General features: G+C 42.9%; 1 protein-coding gene across 2 annotated transcripts in view; it reads left to right on the forward strand.

The window, feature by feature from the left end:
* LOC120734255 (GDNF family receptor alpha-4-like) overlaps window positions 1-20199 on the forward strand; it is a 35675-nt gene that overhangs the window by 3871 nt on the left and 11605 nt on the right. For both annotated transcript variants that reach the window (XM_040032947.1, XM_040032946.1), the window contains exons 2-6: window positions 14764-15030; window positions 15115-15207; window positions 15316-15685; window positions 19333-19442; window positions 19954-20088. In XM_040032947.1, the coding sequence (XP_039888881.1) occupies window positions 14764-15030; window positions 15115-15207; window positions 15316-15685; window positions 19333-19442; window positions 19954-20088 (975 nt within the window). The remainder of the gene's footprint in view (window positions 1-14763; window positions 15031-15114; window positions 15208-15315; window positions 15686-19332; window positions 19443-19953; window positions 20089-20199) is intronic.

Genomic DNA, 20199 nt, shown 5'->3' on the forward strand with positions numbered 1-20199 from the left:
GAGTGACATTTAACCCGACTTTGACCCTTTGCTGCCAGGCCCCTGAGGATTATCGCTAAAGTCCCAGTAGAGGCTGCAACTGCTGATTGAGCACTGCTATTTTGGTAGTTCATTTAGTGGATGTGATTGAGCCATAACACGGTTGTCACAAATTTATTAGGGCTTATTTTCAGGCTGTGTAAAGTTACCCAATTCTTAGGTGGACTAGTCTCCCTGGAGTTTCTATTTGGCTATTTGACTTCACCTCATGCACGCAGGTTTATCCAATTCTCAGCCTCTTTATCCTTCTCTCCGTGCCATAGGCATTTCTTTGTCTTCCCCTCTGAATGCTCAGGCATTGTCTTGATGTTCCCTGTGCCTGTAATTCTGTTTTGTTTAGGACGACAGCACACAAAAATTAAACTGGCAAGAAGCCCATTGAATATTCATTAGATAAAAAATATGAAATGCCCGCCTCTGAATATGCATCTATTTGACATTTTGCATTAAAGGAGTCATTTTAATTAAAAGGATCACATCAAGGATAGCAATTAAATGTAGGTCTGAATGACACCTGGTTTCTCACTGTCAAGCTAAAAGCATAAAAAAGCCCCACTTTCTTAAACGTTAAATTGTGTCACTTATGTATGACTGGCTGTAATAGTCAATTTGTTCACGTGTGCACTGCATCTTGATTGCCGCTCGCACACACTTGATGGCACAAACAAAAAATCCACAGCCCGATGGAAACTGTCAGTGCTCGTGTGTGTGTCTGGCCAAGAAATGTCTTGGCACGTTGGAATTTAGAACTACATCAGGCAGCAGAAGGCAGAAGCCTGAAATATTCACACAGATCCAGACACCCTAGCTGGCTGATGCAGCACCTGATGCGTTTTACCTGGTGTACAGCGGAGGGATGCTGCCTGCGTGATGTGGCTGCACAATCCGCTGGCACGGCTCATTAAGTGAGACATTATCCATGTACTAGATGCACTGGGTTGCTGTTGATATCGAACATGAAATGATTATTCTTGTCCTCACCAGCAGAACTGTCGCCTCTGGATTCAGACAGCTTTACCTGCTGCTCAACAACTCACTGTCGAGCAGCTAATACTGCTTTGCTTACTCCTGACTCACTTGCTGAGGGCCCCCCAGTGCCTGGAGTCTTTCTTTGGGTTGGTACATCAAAAGTGGTTAAGCAAGTGGCTCCGTATGGAAGTTTTCAGCACTAGTGTTGTTATGTTGCACAAACTGAGGCAAAATGAAAGGTGAGGTGTTTGCCCATACATGCGAGGTAATTTAAACAAGGTGTGTTTTTTATTTAAGGAGGTGTGAAGAGTTGTTCCACAAACAGCTTTTTGAAAAGAAGTTGGCAAATGATCAGATTTTTTGAAGACTGCAGATTTTTTTTTTATTTTTTATTTTTTTAGTCAATGTAACATGTTACTAAACCAATCAGTGTTGTCCTCATGTGGCCACAGCTGTGAGAGCTGCTGGTAAAAAGATGGGGCTTGTACACTTTAGGTGTGGAAAAATTTGATGACTTGATAGGTTGTAGAGAATAAATAAATGCAGCAGGTAGAACTGCATGAAGTGACTGAAGAGGAAGAAGCTACAATGCAGAACAGAGAGGCCACAAAAGCATGTAAGCACAATGACGAGGGAGAAAAAGATAACGCAGTGTACTGTGGTTGCTTGGCTAATGTATGGTTGTTGTTGTGTTTCCTTGATAAATAATAACTTTGTTTTCAGCTTCTTTTGAAATGTTTTTCTTTGAGCACTAATAAGTCCCCAATACCCAGAGACATCTAAAGGAAATGCATATGCTTTGAAATAGCATGTTAAATAAGAGTCATCTCAGCACGAGTTCACATACTAAATAAGTCAGCTTTCCATTACAGACAAAGAAAACCAACTTTTGCCATTTCTTTAAGAGGAACTGCTCGACCGAGGCTGCCCAGGGCAGTAGCGAAACTTTGCTCATAACAAAGAGAATATGTGCAAACTGTTAAGCATATGTTTAATGTTAAAAGAAGGCTTAATGTTAGAGGAGGCTGAGCCGAGTGTTTGAATTTGCATAATTCTCAGTGGAAACGATTGTGTCAATAAGGAGCCACTGAAGCCTTAATCAGCACTGATCAACCATCTGTGTCCTTCCTGAGGAAGCAGCTCTGACCACACTGCACAGGGAACAGTGTTCAAATTACACATCATAATTTGAGCATAATGTTCTGCGGGGTATCCGCTCCCATTTATTAGTCCCATGTTTTTTTTTTTTTGTTTTTTTTTTAGCATGACGTCTTGTGGTCTTGTGATGGGTTAATTTCATAGAAATACAATATCCCAGCATGGTTGTGGGTCAGCCCTAGCATGCCAACACTGTCGTCCTTTTAATGTGCCGCTAATGAACAAAACAGGGCTATAGAGATATTGAACATTAGCCTCATCGTTGTCATTGCAGCTATAAAACCACGGTTGAATATGTGGTTTAATTGCTACTAATAATTACCTAAACACAAGCTGACATCTTCAAGCTGCTATTTTTTTGTTTGTTTAAAGTCCAATCCTAATCTATATTTATTTAATGTACTCACTAGAAGGTCAAGAAGAGCAGTAAGTGTTTGTGTTTTTATGGTGGAATAAGTGCATTTTAATTATAGCTCTACTTTCCCTGACACAAAACTGTAGCTGCTGATTGTCAACAATTCCAGTTACAACAAGTAAAATCTTTTACGTGCACGCAGAAATGCATGAACAGGTCAGACAGGAATCCCACTGGTGTGCTCGTGAATGAGTGCACGTAGTAACACTTCGTGGCAGCCGTGAGCGTGTTTCTCCTTTTTCTCCATCTTGTTGCTGTGCTTCCATTTGCTCCTTGAGTCTGTGACTTCCTTCCAAGAAGTCCCTTCTGTCACAATCTCTGAGCAGATTTCACATCAGAGTCGCACTCTCCCGCCATGGTCTCCTCTCAAGTCAAATTACTGCCCAACAATCTGGACGCTCTACAGCCCATCCCATGTGTTTGAAAGGACGGAAGAGAAAATTGCCAACCCAGTTGGTCCCTCTGTGAATGTCGGTATGTGGTGTATGGTTTGACGTTTATGGCTTCAACCTTCATCAGCTCACAAATTCTATTAATCAGCCCAGTGAGAAATCAATAGAGTGCATTATGGCTCACATATCGCAGTAATTAATCTCCCGCTTTCTATTTTTCTTTTTTCCTGAAAAACATAAACCCCGTGCTTACACCAACAATTCCCTTAATGCAGAAGTTTACTGTAGCAATTTGTCCTCGCAAAAACACCCCCCATAATGTGAGCCTAGTGCTTCTTTATCAGCATAGCGTTAAATAATGCTATAAAAATGAACTTCTGACCTGCACGCTGGACGAAGCATAAAAGAGCTGGTCTGGACTCTATAGAGGTTTTTGTTATCTCTGATGTATATGTGTGTTGGTATGCGCATGTGTGAGCTTACACCATGAAAGGTTCTCACAAAGTAAAACTGCTGATAGTCTGTCTTTATCGAATGTAAGCCCGAAGGAGCAAACACTGAGAAAGAATAATGAATAAACTGGAGATTATACAAAGCCTGCTAAAATTGCAGCTAAAAGTGCTGGGATGTAATACTTTGGTAGGATTATCGAGACGTCACGATACACAGATAGACAGGTAATCATCACCTTTGCTGTAACCGTGAATATGACTGATTGGCCTGTGTGTTACTATCCCCCACCCCCACCTCACCCTATGGAGTCCCAGCAGTCGCTTTGGAAGTTTTCCTGCTGCGGCGATGAAGCATAGCTTCTGTTTATGATATGTCTCATGCCAAAGTGAGACGTGGACCTCATGTGGCGCCTGAGATTGCAAAACATGCAGCAGCAGAATTGGATTGCAGCCGCGCTTTGGGCCGCCAGTCAGCAGGAGCTTAATCGAAGTGTGTGACCAATCTAACAAAATGCCGCGTGTGTTTGCATACGAGCTTATGTGATGTAAATGTTAATGTACTGAATCATAAGTATACGTGTGTATGAAACAGGTACAGATATTTGTTAGCAGGCATGCATTAAGTTTTAAACATGATGATTTACTCTATGTGCAACCCAGTTTTATATGTCTGCCAGCCTATTTGTAACACTGGTGGTGCAATACTAGACCTGTTAGTGCTACTTCTTGCCTTCTTTGCCTGTAGTACGGCAGTATAGTTACCTTTAACCACAGTATGGGGACAGAAGGAAAATATGGACCAGATCAGACAGGTTCTAGATTCGTAGGAGCCAAGGGTGTATGACAACAGAGGACTTGTACACAGTAGGTGTAGAAAACACAATTGCATTTATTAGCAATTATTAAAGTTGTGCACATTTAACAAAAGTAGAGCGCTCTTCTTGAAAACAAAATAAAATAAAATAAACCCCACAAATGGTCGACCTAAGGATATATTGTCTTTTATGTCTTTTTTAAAGTCAATTTCAGTCTTTCAATGTTCAATAGTCACTCAGTGTGTTTGTAACCAGTCGGGTTACAATCTACCAGTTCATCCGGCTCTTTGGGCTGGGCTCGCCATCCAGTACTGGAAAAGGGATCCTCGATTCTTCTCAGGTCCTCAAAACCAATCCAATCCAAATAAGCAAAGGAAAAAAACCTGACCATGCGAAGCAACAAATGTTACACGGGCTTCACAGTGCTCACGTTGGCTCACGGCCTCTGGAATACAGTATCACTCTTATTATTCTTGCCGAAAAAAGGATTTTCTCTATCCAGCTAGCTTCTTCGCCGCACGGGTAAACTGATCTTTCACCGTCTGTGTCTCTGGCGTATCTGACTGGCACACGAAGGCACACACAGGTGTCTGAGCAGCGCACAGACTGGGGGAGGGTCAGACCAGCCAAGGATTGGTCGCTGAGTGGATCTGACAAACACACTCTAAAGGACTAAATCCTGCCCCCACACCATTTATACATTACGTATACATATGTACATATTAATTAAACTTATGTTTACATGCTTTTTATCAGTATTTATTATAATTAACTTTGTTTTTATCAATATTTATTCCCATTGTGAGAGTATGAATATTTATACTTTTAATCCCGTTTTTAACACTGGGTTACACTATCCCCCCTTAGAATCATGCAAGTCCCTTTGCATGGGATAGCTAAACGGTAATGACAGGGGAACCAGCCTTCATGGGGATGACCACAGAATCTTGTTCTGTCAAGGCACTGGTAAAAGCCAGGCTTAGACCTTGAAACAGGGACTGGGCAATGGAAACGAGAGGATTTCCCAACTGACTATATTGCAGTCGTTCTGGTTGGGTTCTTGTTCTCTCTGAGCGCCTTATGGTCGCTGTGGCTTCACTCTCAGTATTTGACTGACTTGAGTTTGCTTGATTATCCTTTGAGTTGTCTTCTTCCACTGGCCCATCACAGGTAGGTCCATCAGGTAAGTTAGTGTCGCTCTCGCTTTCATTGTCAGTGTTTGAGTGTTCCACCATGGTTTCATTCTCCTCTAGTGTTCCACATCCAAGTGGATTTCCACATTCAGGTAAGTTGTCACATCCGGTTAAATTGTCAGCTCCAAGCAAGTTGTCACATCCGGTTAAATTGTCAGCTCCAAGCAAGTTGTCACATCCAGTTAAATTGTCAGCTCCAAGCAAGTTGTCATGTTCATGCAAGTTGTCTCCTCCAGGCAAATGAGTTTCAGCATGATCGTGATCATTAGGGTGTGTCTTTGGCTGGGGAATCTCATAGACTCGAGTGACCTTTATGGGCTCTTGAAGAGGTTCCTCTCTGAACCAACAGACATCCTCATCTTCCAGTTCTGAATGATCACATTCCTCATGTTGTTTAGGTGATTGCCTTGTTTTTGGTTTGCGTACCTGAGTTGGTTGGACAGGTTTCTCCTCAACAGGGGCAAGAAAACCACAAGGGAGCAAGAGATCGCGGTGGACTGTGCGGACTGGGCCCTCTTTTGTTAGGGGTTTTATACTGTAGACGGGCAAGTCACCTGCTTGGTTCACCACAACGTGAATATCAGTCTCCCACTTGTCGGCTAGCTTGTGCTTGCCTCTGAGACGGACTGCACGCACCAAAACTCTGTCACCTGGCTCTAGTTTTGAGGGTTTCACTCGCATATCAAATCTTGTTTTGTTTCTTTCTGCCATTTTGTTAGCATGGTCTGTTGCTAGTTTGTAGGTCTCTTGTAGAGTTGCCTTTAGTTTTGTTATGTACTGAGAATGCGACTTGAAACTTTTGTTGTTAAAGGGCAGCCCAAATGCTAGATCGACTGGCAATCTTGGCTGACGGCCAAACATTAACTCATATGGGGCAAAACCAGTTGTATCGTTTTTCGTACAATTGTACGCATGAACGAGCGGTTTGACATAGTTGTGCCACTGAGTTTTGTCCTTTTCCTCAAGAGTACCTAGCATACTTAGTAACGTTCTATTGAAACGTTCTACCGGGTTTCCTCTGGGGTGATAGGGTGTTGTCCGGATTTTACGAATACCCATGATCTTGCAAAGCTCTTGGATAATGTGGGACTCGAAGTCGGGACCTTGATCGCTATGCAATCGTTCGGGTATCCCGTAGTGGACTATGAAGTTGTCCCAAAGGGCTTTTGCAACGGTCTGAGCTTTCTGATTGCTGGTAGGGATGGCTAATGAATATTTCGTGAAATGATCGGTTAATACAAGCACATCCTTTACATTACTTCGATCAGGCTCAATGGACAGGAAGTCCATGCAGACTAGTTCAAGGGGTCTGGTGGATTTGATATTCACTAGTGGAGCTGCTTTTTCTGGAGGAGTTTTACGTCTTACACAGCGGTTGCATGTTTTGATCTTATGTTCTATATATGCTGCCATGCGAGGCCAATAGAACCTTGTTCGGGCAAGATCTAAGGTACGTTCAGTGCCTAAGTGGCCCATGTCACAGTGGAGGCTTTGGAAGACTGAGTCACGGAACTGTTCAGGTAAGACAAGCTGGTAAGTAACATCTCCTCCATCTTGGCGAGTTCGGTACAGGATGTTATTGTGCATCTCCAATCGATTGAGCTCTCGGAGTAGAAGGTTGATGTCAGGAAGTTCAGCTCGCACAGTTGGTGGGACCTTTTCTCCAGTTTCAATTTGTGCAATAACTTCCCTCAGACAAGGGTCTGTTCTTTGTTCGTTTGTGATCTGTTCAGGGGACATATGGGGCATAACAGGAAGACCACCACAGTCATTTTCATTGACAAAGTCACCTGGAATGGCAGCTGCGGAAATGGCTAGCGAGTGAACCAAAGGGATGGTGTCATTTTGAGAGCTGCATACTAGGTGTTTCTCACAAATAGCAGACACTACTTCAGGACTTAAACTGCTGTCAGGTAGGGACAGGTGAGTCTGTGTGAACTGCTGTATGCGGTCGAGCTCTTTTTGGGACACTGCGTCGTTAAGCAACTCGCCATGTGGCCGTCTAGAAAGGCCATCTGCATCTGAGTTAAGCTTGCCTGCTCTGTACTGGAGCTTAAAGCTAAACGTTGACAGGGCAGCTAGCCATCTGTAACTCATGGCATCCATCTTAGCAGTGGTTAATATGTACGTCAGAGGATTATTGTCTGTTACGACAGTAAACTGATTTCCATATAAGTAATCTGCAAACTTTTCCGTTACTGCCCACTTCAAGGCTAAGAACTCTAACTTATGGGCGGGATAACGAGATTCACTCCTAGACAACCCACGGCTTGCATAAGCTATCACCCTGGTCTGGCCATTCTGCTCTTGATAGAGCGCGGCGCCAAGCCCTGTAGTGCTGGCGTCCGTATGGAGCGTATATGGCAGTTTAGGGTCGGCAAAACCCAATACAGGCGCAGTACTGAGCTTTTCAATGATGGTTTTGAAAGCAAGATCACAAGAGGGAGTCCATCGCTCGCCGAAAGGTGTCTTGGGGTCATGGTACTGGACAGACTTAGCTTTAGGCTTTGTGCTTTTGCGCAAAGGAGGGTAGCCTGATGTTAAGTCAGTGAGGGGCTTAACGATACTCGAATAGTTCTTAATGAACCGCCTGTAGTACCCTGAAAAGCCTAAGAATGAGCGGAGCTGTTTAAGATCACGGGGCACAGGCCAGGTACTTAAGGCTTCCACCTTTTCAGGGTCAGTCTCCACTCCCTTGCTGGACACAATATGCCCAAGATATCTGACAGAAGTTTGGAAAAATTTGCATTTTTTGGGTGAGAGTTTGAGCCCATATTCTTTCAGGCGATCAAGAACTTTCATCAAGCGAGCCTCATGTTCTTCAAGTGTCTTGGAGAATACAATGATGTCATCGAGAAACACGATCACGTCGCGCAGGTTCATGTCGCCCATACATTTCTCCATGAGCCGCTGGAATGTGCTGGGGGCGTTTGTAATGCCTTGGGGCATTCTATTAAATTCCCAAAAGCCGATGGGACATACGAACGCCGTCTTTGGTTTGTCCAGCTCCTCCATCTCAATTTGGTAGTACCCAGATTTTAAATCCAGGACAGAGAACCATTGTGACCCGATCAAGGTGGAAAACGTTTCCTCCAAATTGGGGAGAGCGTAAGCATCTTTTATAGTCTGAGCGTTAAGCTTTCTGTAGTCGATACAGAGGCGGACTTCACCATTTTTCTTCCGCACGACTACAATGGGTGAAGAGAAAGGGGAGGTAGATTCCCTGATCACGCCAGCTTCTTGCAGTTCTTTGAGGTGCTTACGGACTGCCTCCAGGTCGTTCGGATGTATGGGACGCGCTCTATGCTTGAACGGTGTTTCATCTGACAATCTGATTGTGTGTTTCACTTGATCCGTCTTTCCAAAGTCAAGATCATTCTGTGCAAACACTTCGGGCATTTGGCTTAGCTTTTTGGTTATGCGCTCCTTCCATTCAGCGCTAATAGGGGAAGAGTCAAAGTTATATGTTACATTTGACTTCTGCTCAGTTCGGGATCTTGGAGTTCTCACTGAGTGTTCATGAGATAGAACTCTTTGATATGCACTGACTTCTCCGATGACACAATTTAGAGGGATTGTCACATCATGTTCAGATTCATTGGTGAGTATAACTGGAACAAGGTAAGGTGCTCGTTCAGGAAGGTCTATGAGACAAGGTTTCACAAGGATGTCACCAGGTAAGGCTGACATTCGTGGATACTCTAACAAGACAGACTTTTCACCGTTACCGGCTGACACAGCTACAGCACCATCTAGAACAACAGTTTGGCCTGCTGGAATCAACTGTGGCTCTTTGTTGTGCATCATCACTAAACCAAGACTACTGTCTTTGGACTGTTTGTGTCGTGACTCAAGAACTTTTAGAACTGCCCTATAGCCATATGGCAGGTTCAGCTGCAGTTCATGGCATGTGTCAGAGTACAGCTCATAAAGTACATCTAATGTGTTTGTCCCAATTAGCACTAAGGACTGAGAAGCTGTGCGCACATCGGGGACAACTAAGGCAAGTGTCGGCACTTCAGCTTCAATGCCAAGGAAGTCCTTTGGGAAAGTGACATGCAGTTCAATGTAGCCTAAGTAAGGCACAGACTGACCGTTGGCACCCTCAACTTCTAAAAGTTCAAACAATGGCTTAATCTCATGAGAGGACAAATGCTGACGATAGTAGGACTCGGGGACTGTAGTCACCTGGGAACCAGTATCTAGCAAACAACTCACTGTGTGACCATTAACTTTCACTTGTGCAGTACTCTTTGTACCAATTAGACCTTTAGGAAAGTCGAAGGAATCTGATCTTGTGTGTGACTTTAGACTGGCACGCTTTTTAGGTGAAGCTTTTTGTTTAACCTGGGTGGGACGGGTTAACAAAGCATCAGCCTCCATTTGTCCCGCAACGGAGGCAGAATTTAGTTTAAAGAAAGCTGGTCATTCTGCCTGTCCCATATCTGCCTTCTCACTCTTAATTCCTTTCGTTTTGCAACTACAAGGGCAGGATTGGGCTCTGACTCACAAGTGGCTACTATATGTCCATCTTCCCCACAACGGAAGCAATACCAGGGCTTGGGTCTAGTACTGGGGCGGCTGGGTGGAGGTGAGTTTTCAGGTTTGGCATGGTCAGGTTTTTTATTTTCAGGTTTCCTTGTTCGAACTGTCTTCAGTGTTGCTTGTTTCTTTGGCTTCACAACGGCAGCTAATTGGCTTTTTAGATCGGCAACTTGTTTTTTCAGCTCTTCTAGACTATCTGACTGTGCTTGACAAACATCTGCATTTGTTTCAGTGGCCGTCTGTTCATGAGACACTGCTTTTGGTTTCGTGGCGCTAAAGTGTTTCTTCATTCGCGTGTTTTTAACTTCTTGTCGGTTTTCTGCAGTACGCAGGAAAAGCAATAGCTCTGCATAAGTGGGTGGCTCCTTATGCTTTAGCTCCAATTGCAACTCCGTTAGCAAGTTATCATCCCAGCAGCCTCTGTAAAACTGTTTAAGAAGCTGCTTATTTACTTCATGTGGTTCAAGCCCACCTCTGCGCACGGTGTGATTGACTGCCACCTGCAAACGAAGCAGATAAGCAGAGGGCTTTTCACCATGATCTTGGAGGGTGTTCATGAAGCGTACAAACAGTTCCTCACCATCTTCGACGGTGCCAAAAGCTGAATCCAGAAGGTTAAGATAGTCTGCAGGAGTGGCTTCTGGCCCAAGAGGGCGGATGACATCAGAAGCGGGAGAAAGGAGACTTTCAAGAATCTTGCGAGTTTTTTCCAACTCGGACAAAGAAGCATCTTCCATCAACAAGTCAACATGAGAACGCCATGTTTCATAGTCAGCTTCGCTGTAAGGTCTGGGCATCTTACCAGAGAAAGCTCTGAGTCTTAATGTAGAGTGAGCATGTGATGTCTTTTCAACACTCTTGACAACATGCTCGACGACTACTTTCTGAACCTCTGGTGGGTTGAGGTCAGTTGGACTCAATATTTGAGGTGTCAAGTTTGGTCTCATGGGGCGTTGGAATGCGCCCTGAATGGGTTCAGGAGGGTGAGGCAGTTCAGTTAAGACTGAAGGTGAGGCTCCAAGTTGTGTGGATCCTACCACAGGGCAAGTCTGATCAGCAGCATCATTTTCAGGGTTTATCTCAGCTGTCTCAGCAGCTTCAATGGTGTTCCCTATTGTGGATAGGGCCTCCCGCAACACTTCTTCGAAATCCTTCCCACTTAACTTGGCTAAACCCTTCAGGTTGCTAATGTAAGCCTCAGTAACACTGCCCCCTACGGTCTTAGTATAGACGTCAGTTAAGGCTCGAATGCGGTAACTGACATCTGGATTGTCAGTGGACTGTAAGAGGTAAGGCAGCTTAGGTGCTAATATTTCAACGGCTGCACCGGACTCGAACTCTACAATCTGACTTTTGTAGAATGCAGAAGAGTCATCATCGACAGAGAGTACTCTACGAATAGTACCATGTTGCTCCAGAAACTCAAATACCTCTTTGTCTTTATCTCTATCAGTAACACCGCTAACAATAATGGCATTTGGTACTTTAACGGCATACTTCTCGACAAAATCCATTTTCACAGTATGTGAGCGTCGGATCAAAGGTCAAAGAGGATTCCAATGTTGTCACACAACACTCTAGGCTCCTGGCTGGCTCGCCACTTTTTTACTTATGTAACACTGGTGGTGCAATACTAGACCTGTTAGTGCTACTTCTTGCCTTCTTTGCCTGTAGTACGGCAGTATAGTTACCTTTAACCACAGTATGGGGACAGAAGGAAAATATGGACCAGATCAGACAGGTTCTAGATTCGTAGGAGCCAAGGGTGTATGACAACAGAGGACTTGTACACAGTAGGTGTAGAAAACACAATTGCATTTATTAGCAATTATTAAAGTTGTGCACATTTAACAAAAGTAGAGCGCTCTTCTTGAAAACAAAATAAAATAAAATAAACCCCACAAATGGTCGACCTAAGGATATATTGTCTTTTATGTCTTTTTTAAAGTCAATTTCAGTCTTTCAATGTTCAATAGTCACTCAGTGTGTTTGTAACCAGTCGGGTTACAATCTACCAGTTCATCCGGCTCTTTGGGCTGGGCTCGCCATCCAGTACTGGAAAAGGGATCCTCGATTCTTCTCAGGTCCTCAAAACCAATCCAATCCAAATAAGCAAAGGAAAAAAACCTGACCATGCGAAGCAACAAATGTTACACGGGCTTCACAGTGCTCACGTTGGCTCACGGCCTCTGGAATACAGTATCACTCTTATTATTCTTGCCGAAAAAAGGATTTTCTCTATCCAGCTAGCTTCTTCGCCGCACGGGTAAACTGATCTTTCACCGTCTGTGTCTCTGGCGTATCTGACTGGCACACGAAGGCACACACAGGTGTCTGAGCAGCGCACAGACTGGGGGAGGGTCAGACCAGCCAAGGATTGGTCGCTGAGTGGATCTGACAAACACACTCTAAAGGACTAAATCCTGCCCCCACACCATTTATACATTACGTATACATATGTACATATTAATTAAACTTATGTTTACATGCTTTTTATCAGTATTTATTATAATTAACTTTGTTTTTATCAATATTTATTCCCATTGTGAGAGTATGAATATTTATACTTTTAATCCCGTTTTTAACACTGGGTTACATATTCATTACATGCACTTAAAAAGTGACAGGATATAGAAAATTAATGAGCTAAAGTGGGAAAAGTGAGCGCATATTGCCTACCCAAGCTATTTTCCTTCTAAGTCTCGAATTACTGTATATCAAGTGTAATTTGTGGGGACAATAATGTGTCACATTTGAGAAAATTAATTTCCTGAAATGCTCCTTCAGATACATTTTTTGAAGACTGCTTTTTCTTTTTGTTTTTTTTAAACAAATGTTTTTACTCTCTCTCGTCTCACTCGGCCTGCCTCTGGCCTTCCTGCATTGTGTTTTTTTTTTTTACTGAGCAGCAATCAGCATTATGAAATGATTTGTAGTTTATCACTCGCAGTCATTCGAGGCAGAACATTGCCAATCAAAATATGCTTCATGCCTAATCACAATGGAGCCACGTGTTTTTTGTTCTGACATGTAGAGGAAATGTGGTTGGCGATATTCAGCATGTTTCTACAAATACATATACAGCTGATGCAAATCTTTAGCATCCTTAAGTAGCATGTTTTGCAGGAGCAGCTGTATGAATGCGCACATAAGCTGGGGGAACATCCTGATAGTGGATGTTTCAATTCAGTCACTGTCTGAGTGTGATATCCAGATTGAGTCTCAGTGTGAAGGTAAAACTGGAATTGACGTGCTGCATAGTGCTGAATAAATTGGTTTTGTCTCTGGCATTACATGTGGAGACGGTGTCTGGCATCGGTAAAAGCTTGTTCCAAATGGAAGGAACTCTGCTGCAAAAGGATTTGCCCTAAGCTGTTTAAGTGTCTTATAATAATAAAAACAGCAGCGCAAGACATTCACAAGTACACATATCTGAACATAGCCTAATAAATACCAGTGTGACACATGTAAGAGGATGATAGTCAGGTTTGTATAATCTTTTATGTAATTTAAACTTATACATTTTTACACTGCTTTCACTGCCTCTCATTAACTTTTTTTTAATGATATTTCTATGCATGCTTGTTTATAGAAAGCTACTTTCACTTTTTGGCCAATTACTGTCACATAGGAGGGGCCAATTCCGGAAATACTCTCTTGGTGGTGGTTCAAGTATCTGCAGAGCAAAAACGCATCCAAAACTTGAGGGCTGGCTGTTGAATGGCATCCCTTCTGATCCAGGAAACTAGCAGATTTTTTTTTTCTCACCACATGCCCGGTTGTCTTTTAGAGTTTCTTCCTAGTGTCTGAATGCAATGCAGTTAGGAAGCTGACTCCCAAACCCTCAAAGAAGCGCTTGAACAGAAAAGTGTGGATAGATTTCTAAACGGACAATAACATTGCTTTGACCCCCAAAATAAAAGAGACAAAACTTTAACTGTGTGAACATCCGGCGAAATCAGAAACCAAGGTGGGGAATCAATCTTGAAATTACGCTTCGGAAAGTTGTCAGCAGTAGTAATGTTGCATTTAATGGGATACATCATGGGTGTATGAAGAGGTAATTAATAGGATGAATCATCAAAAACATCAGTAGGATCCTCTACTAAGTAGTTTAATCAAACAGTATGGCAATGTTAATTTAGAGAGCAAAATCCTTTTTGTGTTGTTGGGAATGTAGAAGCTGAGGAAATATATGACTAACAGAAGTGGTTACTAAAGATTTGACTAAGTTCTCATCTTTGCTCACTTAAAGCAAAGATGGTTAACTCTTAAGAGAGATGAAGCTAACTCATAGTATATGAGCTCCATTGTATTACAATTTGAGGTGAAGCATACTAAACAGCTTAAGAGGACATGCTATAACTCCCACTGGTGCAAATATTGTGCTGAACAATAAACTGATAAAAAAGTCAAAGATTTACTTTTAAGTTGTGTGGGAAAAAAAATAAACCAGAAGAAGAAAATTCAACTACGATGCCCACTGGGAAGACGAGGAAATAATTTGAAAATGATTATAGCCATAACATACTCCTGTAGTGTTGGTAAATTATTCTCCTTAGTCTCTTTGATTAGATCTGAGGTTTTGCTCTATTGCTCTTGTGTAGTTTCAATTTTATCTTCCTTTTTGGATATTATCATAACCTGTTGAGTGCCTATGGAGTGCACTCACCTGGCTCTGCTGCCTTAATTAAAGCCTATTTAGTACTGGATGGTGGGACAATAAACCCAGTAATGTTGGCAACATGCAGCTTTCACCACTTACGACATTAACTTTTCTTGCAGGTAGCGTGACAGTATCTGCATCCGTAGACTGTTTGGTGGCCGAGCAGGGATGCATCCAGGAGCAGTCCTGCATGGCCATCTATCGATTGCTGGAGTACTGCGCGGCCGAGGAAGCCGTGGCGCCCCTCAGGGCAGACGCGCGGTTGGAGTGCCTGGAGGCCCAGAACTCCTTGCAGCGCTATCGCCCCCTCCAAGTTTGCAAGTGTCAGCGTGGCTCTCGTAGGGAAGAGCACTGCCTCAAGGTCTACTGGACTGTGAGATTCGCAGGTGGGTTTGATGTCAGCATTTAATGTCTGTATGTGCTGAATTCTCAGCTGGGTCATAGATGTGGTCTTTGTTCTGCTTTTTTAGCATATGATGAGTATGAAGTGTCTCCATATGAAGAACTGAAGTTAAACCTGGTGAGAAACATTGAGATGTCGCGTATGGCCTCCATCATGTCAGGTAGAGATGAACGTTTTTGTGATTTTGCTCCCAAATTAGATTGAGATGCCATTTTTGATTTTCCTGGGTATACATTGCTCTGTTTTCCTCCTGAATCCCTCCCCCCAGCTTCCTCTAATACTATGGATGGTCAAAATCAGTGCTTGAAGGCCGCCCAGGACTGTGGCCTGTACGAGAAATGTGGCTCCCTGCGGTCAGAATATGTTGTAGCCTGCACCAAGCGAGCAACAGTCTCTGACAACAGCTGTAACCGCCAGAAATGCCACAAAGCCCTGCGGCGCTTCCTGGAGCGCGTGCCAGAGGAGTACAGCTTCGCTTTGCTCTTCTGTCCCTGCTCTGACACTCTGTGTGGGGAGCGCCGGAGGAAAACCATCGTCCCGTCATGCTCTTATGAGGAGAATGTGAGAGGGGAGGAGAGGGCGGGCAAGCCCAACTGCCTCAGCCTTCAGAACTACTGCTCCAAAGATGAGCTGTGTAGGTAAGATGGCTGTTTGAGTTGACTGATGCAGAACATTAAGGGCTCGTCGTATGGACACAGAACAGAAAAAGCATTGAAAAATGAGTCAGAAATATTTGCAAAGTTAACCACAAAGTAATGATTCGACACAGTCCTCAAACATGGCTACATCAAACACACGGTGCTGTCTTTTTAAACACTAGTGGCACCAGTGAGCTGCATTCTGATGAGCATCTCCCATTTTGTTAGTATCAACAGAACTGCTGCAAATAAAATTTCCCCTTCACTGATGAATGAGTTAATTAAATAATCTCTCCCCTAAAGCACAAACATGCAGTCCTTCAAGGGTGATATGTATGAGATACACCTCCCGGATTACTAGTGAGGGGAATAAATGTAACTAAATGTAAAGTAAATGGAAGCTGTAAATGCTTTTTCGATTGACAAAATTCATCCATCAGGTCCGCTTTTCCCAGATGTGATTTAGCATGTCATTCAGATGATACAATCCAAGATGTCCTGAACATACCAGACCCACTGCACGACCCTTGCTTTTGGACTTAAAGTGGAATTAAAAGCTAATGTTGTCCATGTCCACTTGTGCCACTAAATAAGCTCTGACCTGTTGGTGCATGGACACAAGATATTTTGGAGTGTCCCGTGGTGCCTTTGAGTCCTGTTCTGGCCTGTGGTAAGACTTGATGTGGTGCGTCTTTAGATCCCAATTTCGATGCTTGTTTGAATTTGAATGTGGGAGGTTTGGAGGCTGTGCCGTTGATTTCAGCTCTTTGTATTATTCTGGGATTTTCCTGAGCAGTTTTTGTGGTTTTTGGGGAATATTGTCATGCTGCCAACAGAGAGTAGTATTGGCATGGGGGTGCTTGGTCTGCAACGGTGCTCAGGCAGGTGGTAGATATGAATGTTACATCCATATTAATGCCAGGACCCGTGGGTTTTCAGCACATCGTTGCATTGTAACTCAAAGATTAAAGTCTCGGAATATAAATATTTTACGCCTTGAATGTACCGTATCCTTTCTTGTCTGCTCGTAGGGAAATATAAGCAGGTGACAGGTCCTGTGGGGCCATAACCACTGAGGAAGCTTTTTACAGATACAGATGTGGGAGCAAAAGATTGGACCAGTTTACTTCCAGTGACTCAGAATTCAAAGCTACATCGCTGCTCATCAGGATGATTTGTGAGGGTAGTTTTTGTTCAAGCACTGTCTACTTATTGTTCATAAATGGATATAACAACACTCACCAGATGCGTTGTTAGGTCCACTTGTTCACCTGCTTGTAAACGCGAGGATCTAATCAGCCATTCACACGGAAGCAGCTCAGAGAAAAAATGTTGCATGCTCTGATGAGTCTCAGTGCTGCAAAATTCACATGACAGTAACAGAATAAAAGCATGATTCTATCCTGACTTGTATCAACAGTTCAAACTGGTTCAGTTCTCAAACTGGTTTCTTGAACATGACATCACTATATTTATATGACCCATCCGTGGTGGAACAGAAGAGTCAAATCATGGATGCGCAGCTGACAAATCTGCAGCAACTGTGTGACGCTTTCATGCCAATATGGACCAAAATCTCTGAGGAAAGCTTCCAGCACCTTGTTGAATCTGTGCCATGAAAGATTAAGGCAGCAGTGAAGACGAAAAGGGGGGTACTACCGAATACTAGCAAGGTGTACCTAACAAAGTGTCCATAGAGTAAACTACTTGAGACTTTGAAAGTAAGACGGTGACGCAACACTCACACTTTCAATATACAGCATTATGAGGAACAAAGAGATATGAGGTTCTCAGGGGCGTAATTTCCAGGGGGGTTAGGGGGGGTAATGACTAGGGATGGGTATTTCACGATTCCGATTCCATTTTCGATTCTGTTTAACGATTCGATTCTTTATCGATTCTCTTATCGATTCTTTTTAAAAAAGGAGAACACTAAGTTCGATTAGCTTAGAACTTTGTTTTATATCTTCTCTTTGAACAAGATAGAAATTTAGGAGTAACATGGCCTTACAAACCCAGCAGTGAGATCTTAAGAGATCCAGCCTACGGCTCTTCAATGGGGTGTCACAGGGTCCCCAGGAAAAAAAATTGTAAATGTAAAATAATAAAATAAATATTCTAAATTTTCTATTAAAAATTTCTATTCTATTAAAAACACGACATTCATTTAAGATCATCGCGTGTTTTGTGAGCAAATGCTTTTGCATATTCGCAGTGTTTCCTCCCTTAAATGAAATATCTACTTTTCAAGTACTGCAAGTTGCCCTGTTGTCATCCGTTCTCGTAAAGTATAACCAAACTTTTGAGCGTTTGAGCCGCTTTCGCGCCGTGTTTCCTGCCAGGTAAATGACGCTCCGCAACGTGGTGACGTCATTCGGGGCGACTGGAATCGATAAGGGAATCGTTTGCAAAAATGGCAAACAATTCCAAGGAATTGAAACTGTGGGAACCGGTTCTCAACAAGAACCGGTTTTCGATACCCATCCCTAGTAATGACCCCCCCCCCCCCCCCCAATAATCAGACCCAACCAATATAACCCCCCCAATAAAATTATGAATTATCTTGCATAAATAGGCTGTTGATTTCCTTTACTCATTTCAGTTATTACCAGCAAAATAGCTGCATGTTTAATCATATGGGAATTTACCCAGATTTATTTATTTATTTAGACCGAGATCTTGACCCCCCCCAATGTTCAGCACAAAGTTACGCCGACAGAGGTTCTCCTGTTTCATTCCTGCTGACATGTGTTACTATACTGCAGAGTGTGGAAACAGCACCAAAACACACCTCACATCATTTAATGTACAGTCTTATAGATCTGCTGTTGATTATTGATAAAAGCTTTGAATGATGCAGCTGCAAATGACTGTATCTGTGCACATTTAATACATTAACTTCATTAGCCCGGCGATACTTTTTATATGAATGAATGAAAGCTGAAAAAGAAGATTAAGTAAAAGAACAACTGCAAGGCCAAACAGCACAAAGTGCATAAGAGAGAGTCGTGGGAATTTTGAACTCAAGAAGTTGTCATCAGCAAAAGTTTTAAATTGAACTCCAGCTTTAAATCAGTGAGTCAATAGACTCACTCAGATTTTTATACAAAAGTAATGAAGCACAACAATGCTTCATTACTTTTAATTGCGGTAGCATCAAGCAGTCTCTTTGTCTAGCGTGCTAACCTATGCAGCATTCTGAAAACGAGCAGCGGGTTATGTTTCAGTAATGCACACGGCATATGGGCTGCACCTCCATTGTGGAAAGGGTTGATTGCAAACCTAAAAGACATCATCTACCTGCAAAATGTATGGTTTGCACGCCTTTCAAATTATCTGTCAGCACTGACAATATCAGTGTGTGCATTTTTGCAGAAAAGAAGGTGGTGTCAGAGTGCTAGAAAGCTACATTTTTTTGAAGCTTTACTAAAGTACCAGGCAGTTTTCATGTATCCCTTTCTCTAGTGGCTTGAGCTCCTATACTATGTCGTTGTTTGTGTTGCTTTTGTTGTTTCCATTCAGCACAACCCTGAATCCCGAAATGAAATTGTCAAAACACTTTTAAAATGCACACTCTGTTTCTCTGTGCTGACACATGAAAAACTGTTTTCTCTTCTTGTGTGTGTGTGTGCGTGTGTGTGTTTCAGATCCCGCTTTGCTGATTTCCAGCATAACTGCCAGCCCTCCCCTCTCTCTGCCTCTGGCTGTATGCGAGAACGCAGAACCATGTGCCTGAAGGCTTATGCTGGACTCATAGGTGAGACGGAGGAAAACAAATTAAAGAGGTGGAAGAGGCTGAAAGAGTGTATAGCTCAGAAAAAAAAACAGACAGAATCTGACAAACAGAACTTCCTCCAATAGGTGTTTAGCAGCGATATTCGGTATGTGTAATTTTCATTATGCAAAATAAATCTACAGGGGTTCACAAATGGTCCTTAGCTGCTACTCTTTATAGCATCACTTATAACAACGGCAGCAGATTCAAAAACAGTGTTTCCAGCAGCTCACCAAAATAATGTGGGAAATATTATTTTCACTCATTCCTCACACTCAAAATGTAATTTTGTGTACCTGAAATTATCAATATCTAGAGCTGGGAACCTGGTGACACCATACCTGCAGGGCATCTAATACCGTTAGTAGTCTGTGTCTTACCTTTCATAGAGGTGTGTGCTGAAAATAAAATTCTTGAGTCTGAAGGAAATATGATTTTAAAAGTTTGTAAAGTTGTGCCTGCAGTATGACTTTGGTCTTCTTTCTATAACCAGGAACCATCATGACTCCCAACTACGTGAGCAACAGCAGTACAGAGGTGTCCCAGTGGTGCACATGTGAAGGCAGTGGGAATGAATGGCAGGGCTGTCAGCGCATCCTGCAGATGTTCACCAACAATATTTGTCTGCGTGAGTACGATGTAATAAGGCTGGGAAGGGAAGGCAGCACAGCACAGTTTTACAGTTTTTTATCCAAAGGAAAAAAATTGATACCAGAAATGTTCTAACAAAAGCAGTGCT

The sequence above is a fragment of the Simochromis diagramma genome, unplaced genomic scaffold, assembly GCF_900408965.1.
Source record: "Simochromis diagramma unplaced genomic scaffold, fSimDia1.1 OVJJ01000216.1, whole genome shotgun sequence".
Classification (NCBI taxonomy): Eukaryota; Metazoa; Chordata; class Actinopteri; order Cichliformes; family Cichlidae; genus Simochromis; species Simochromis diagramma.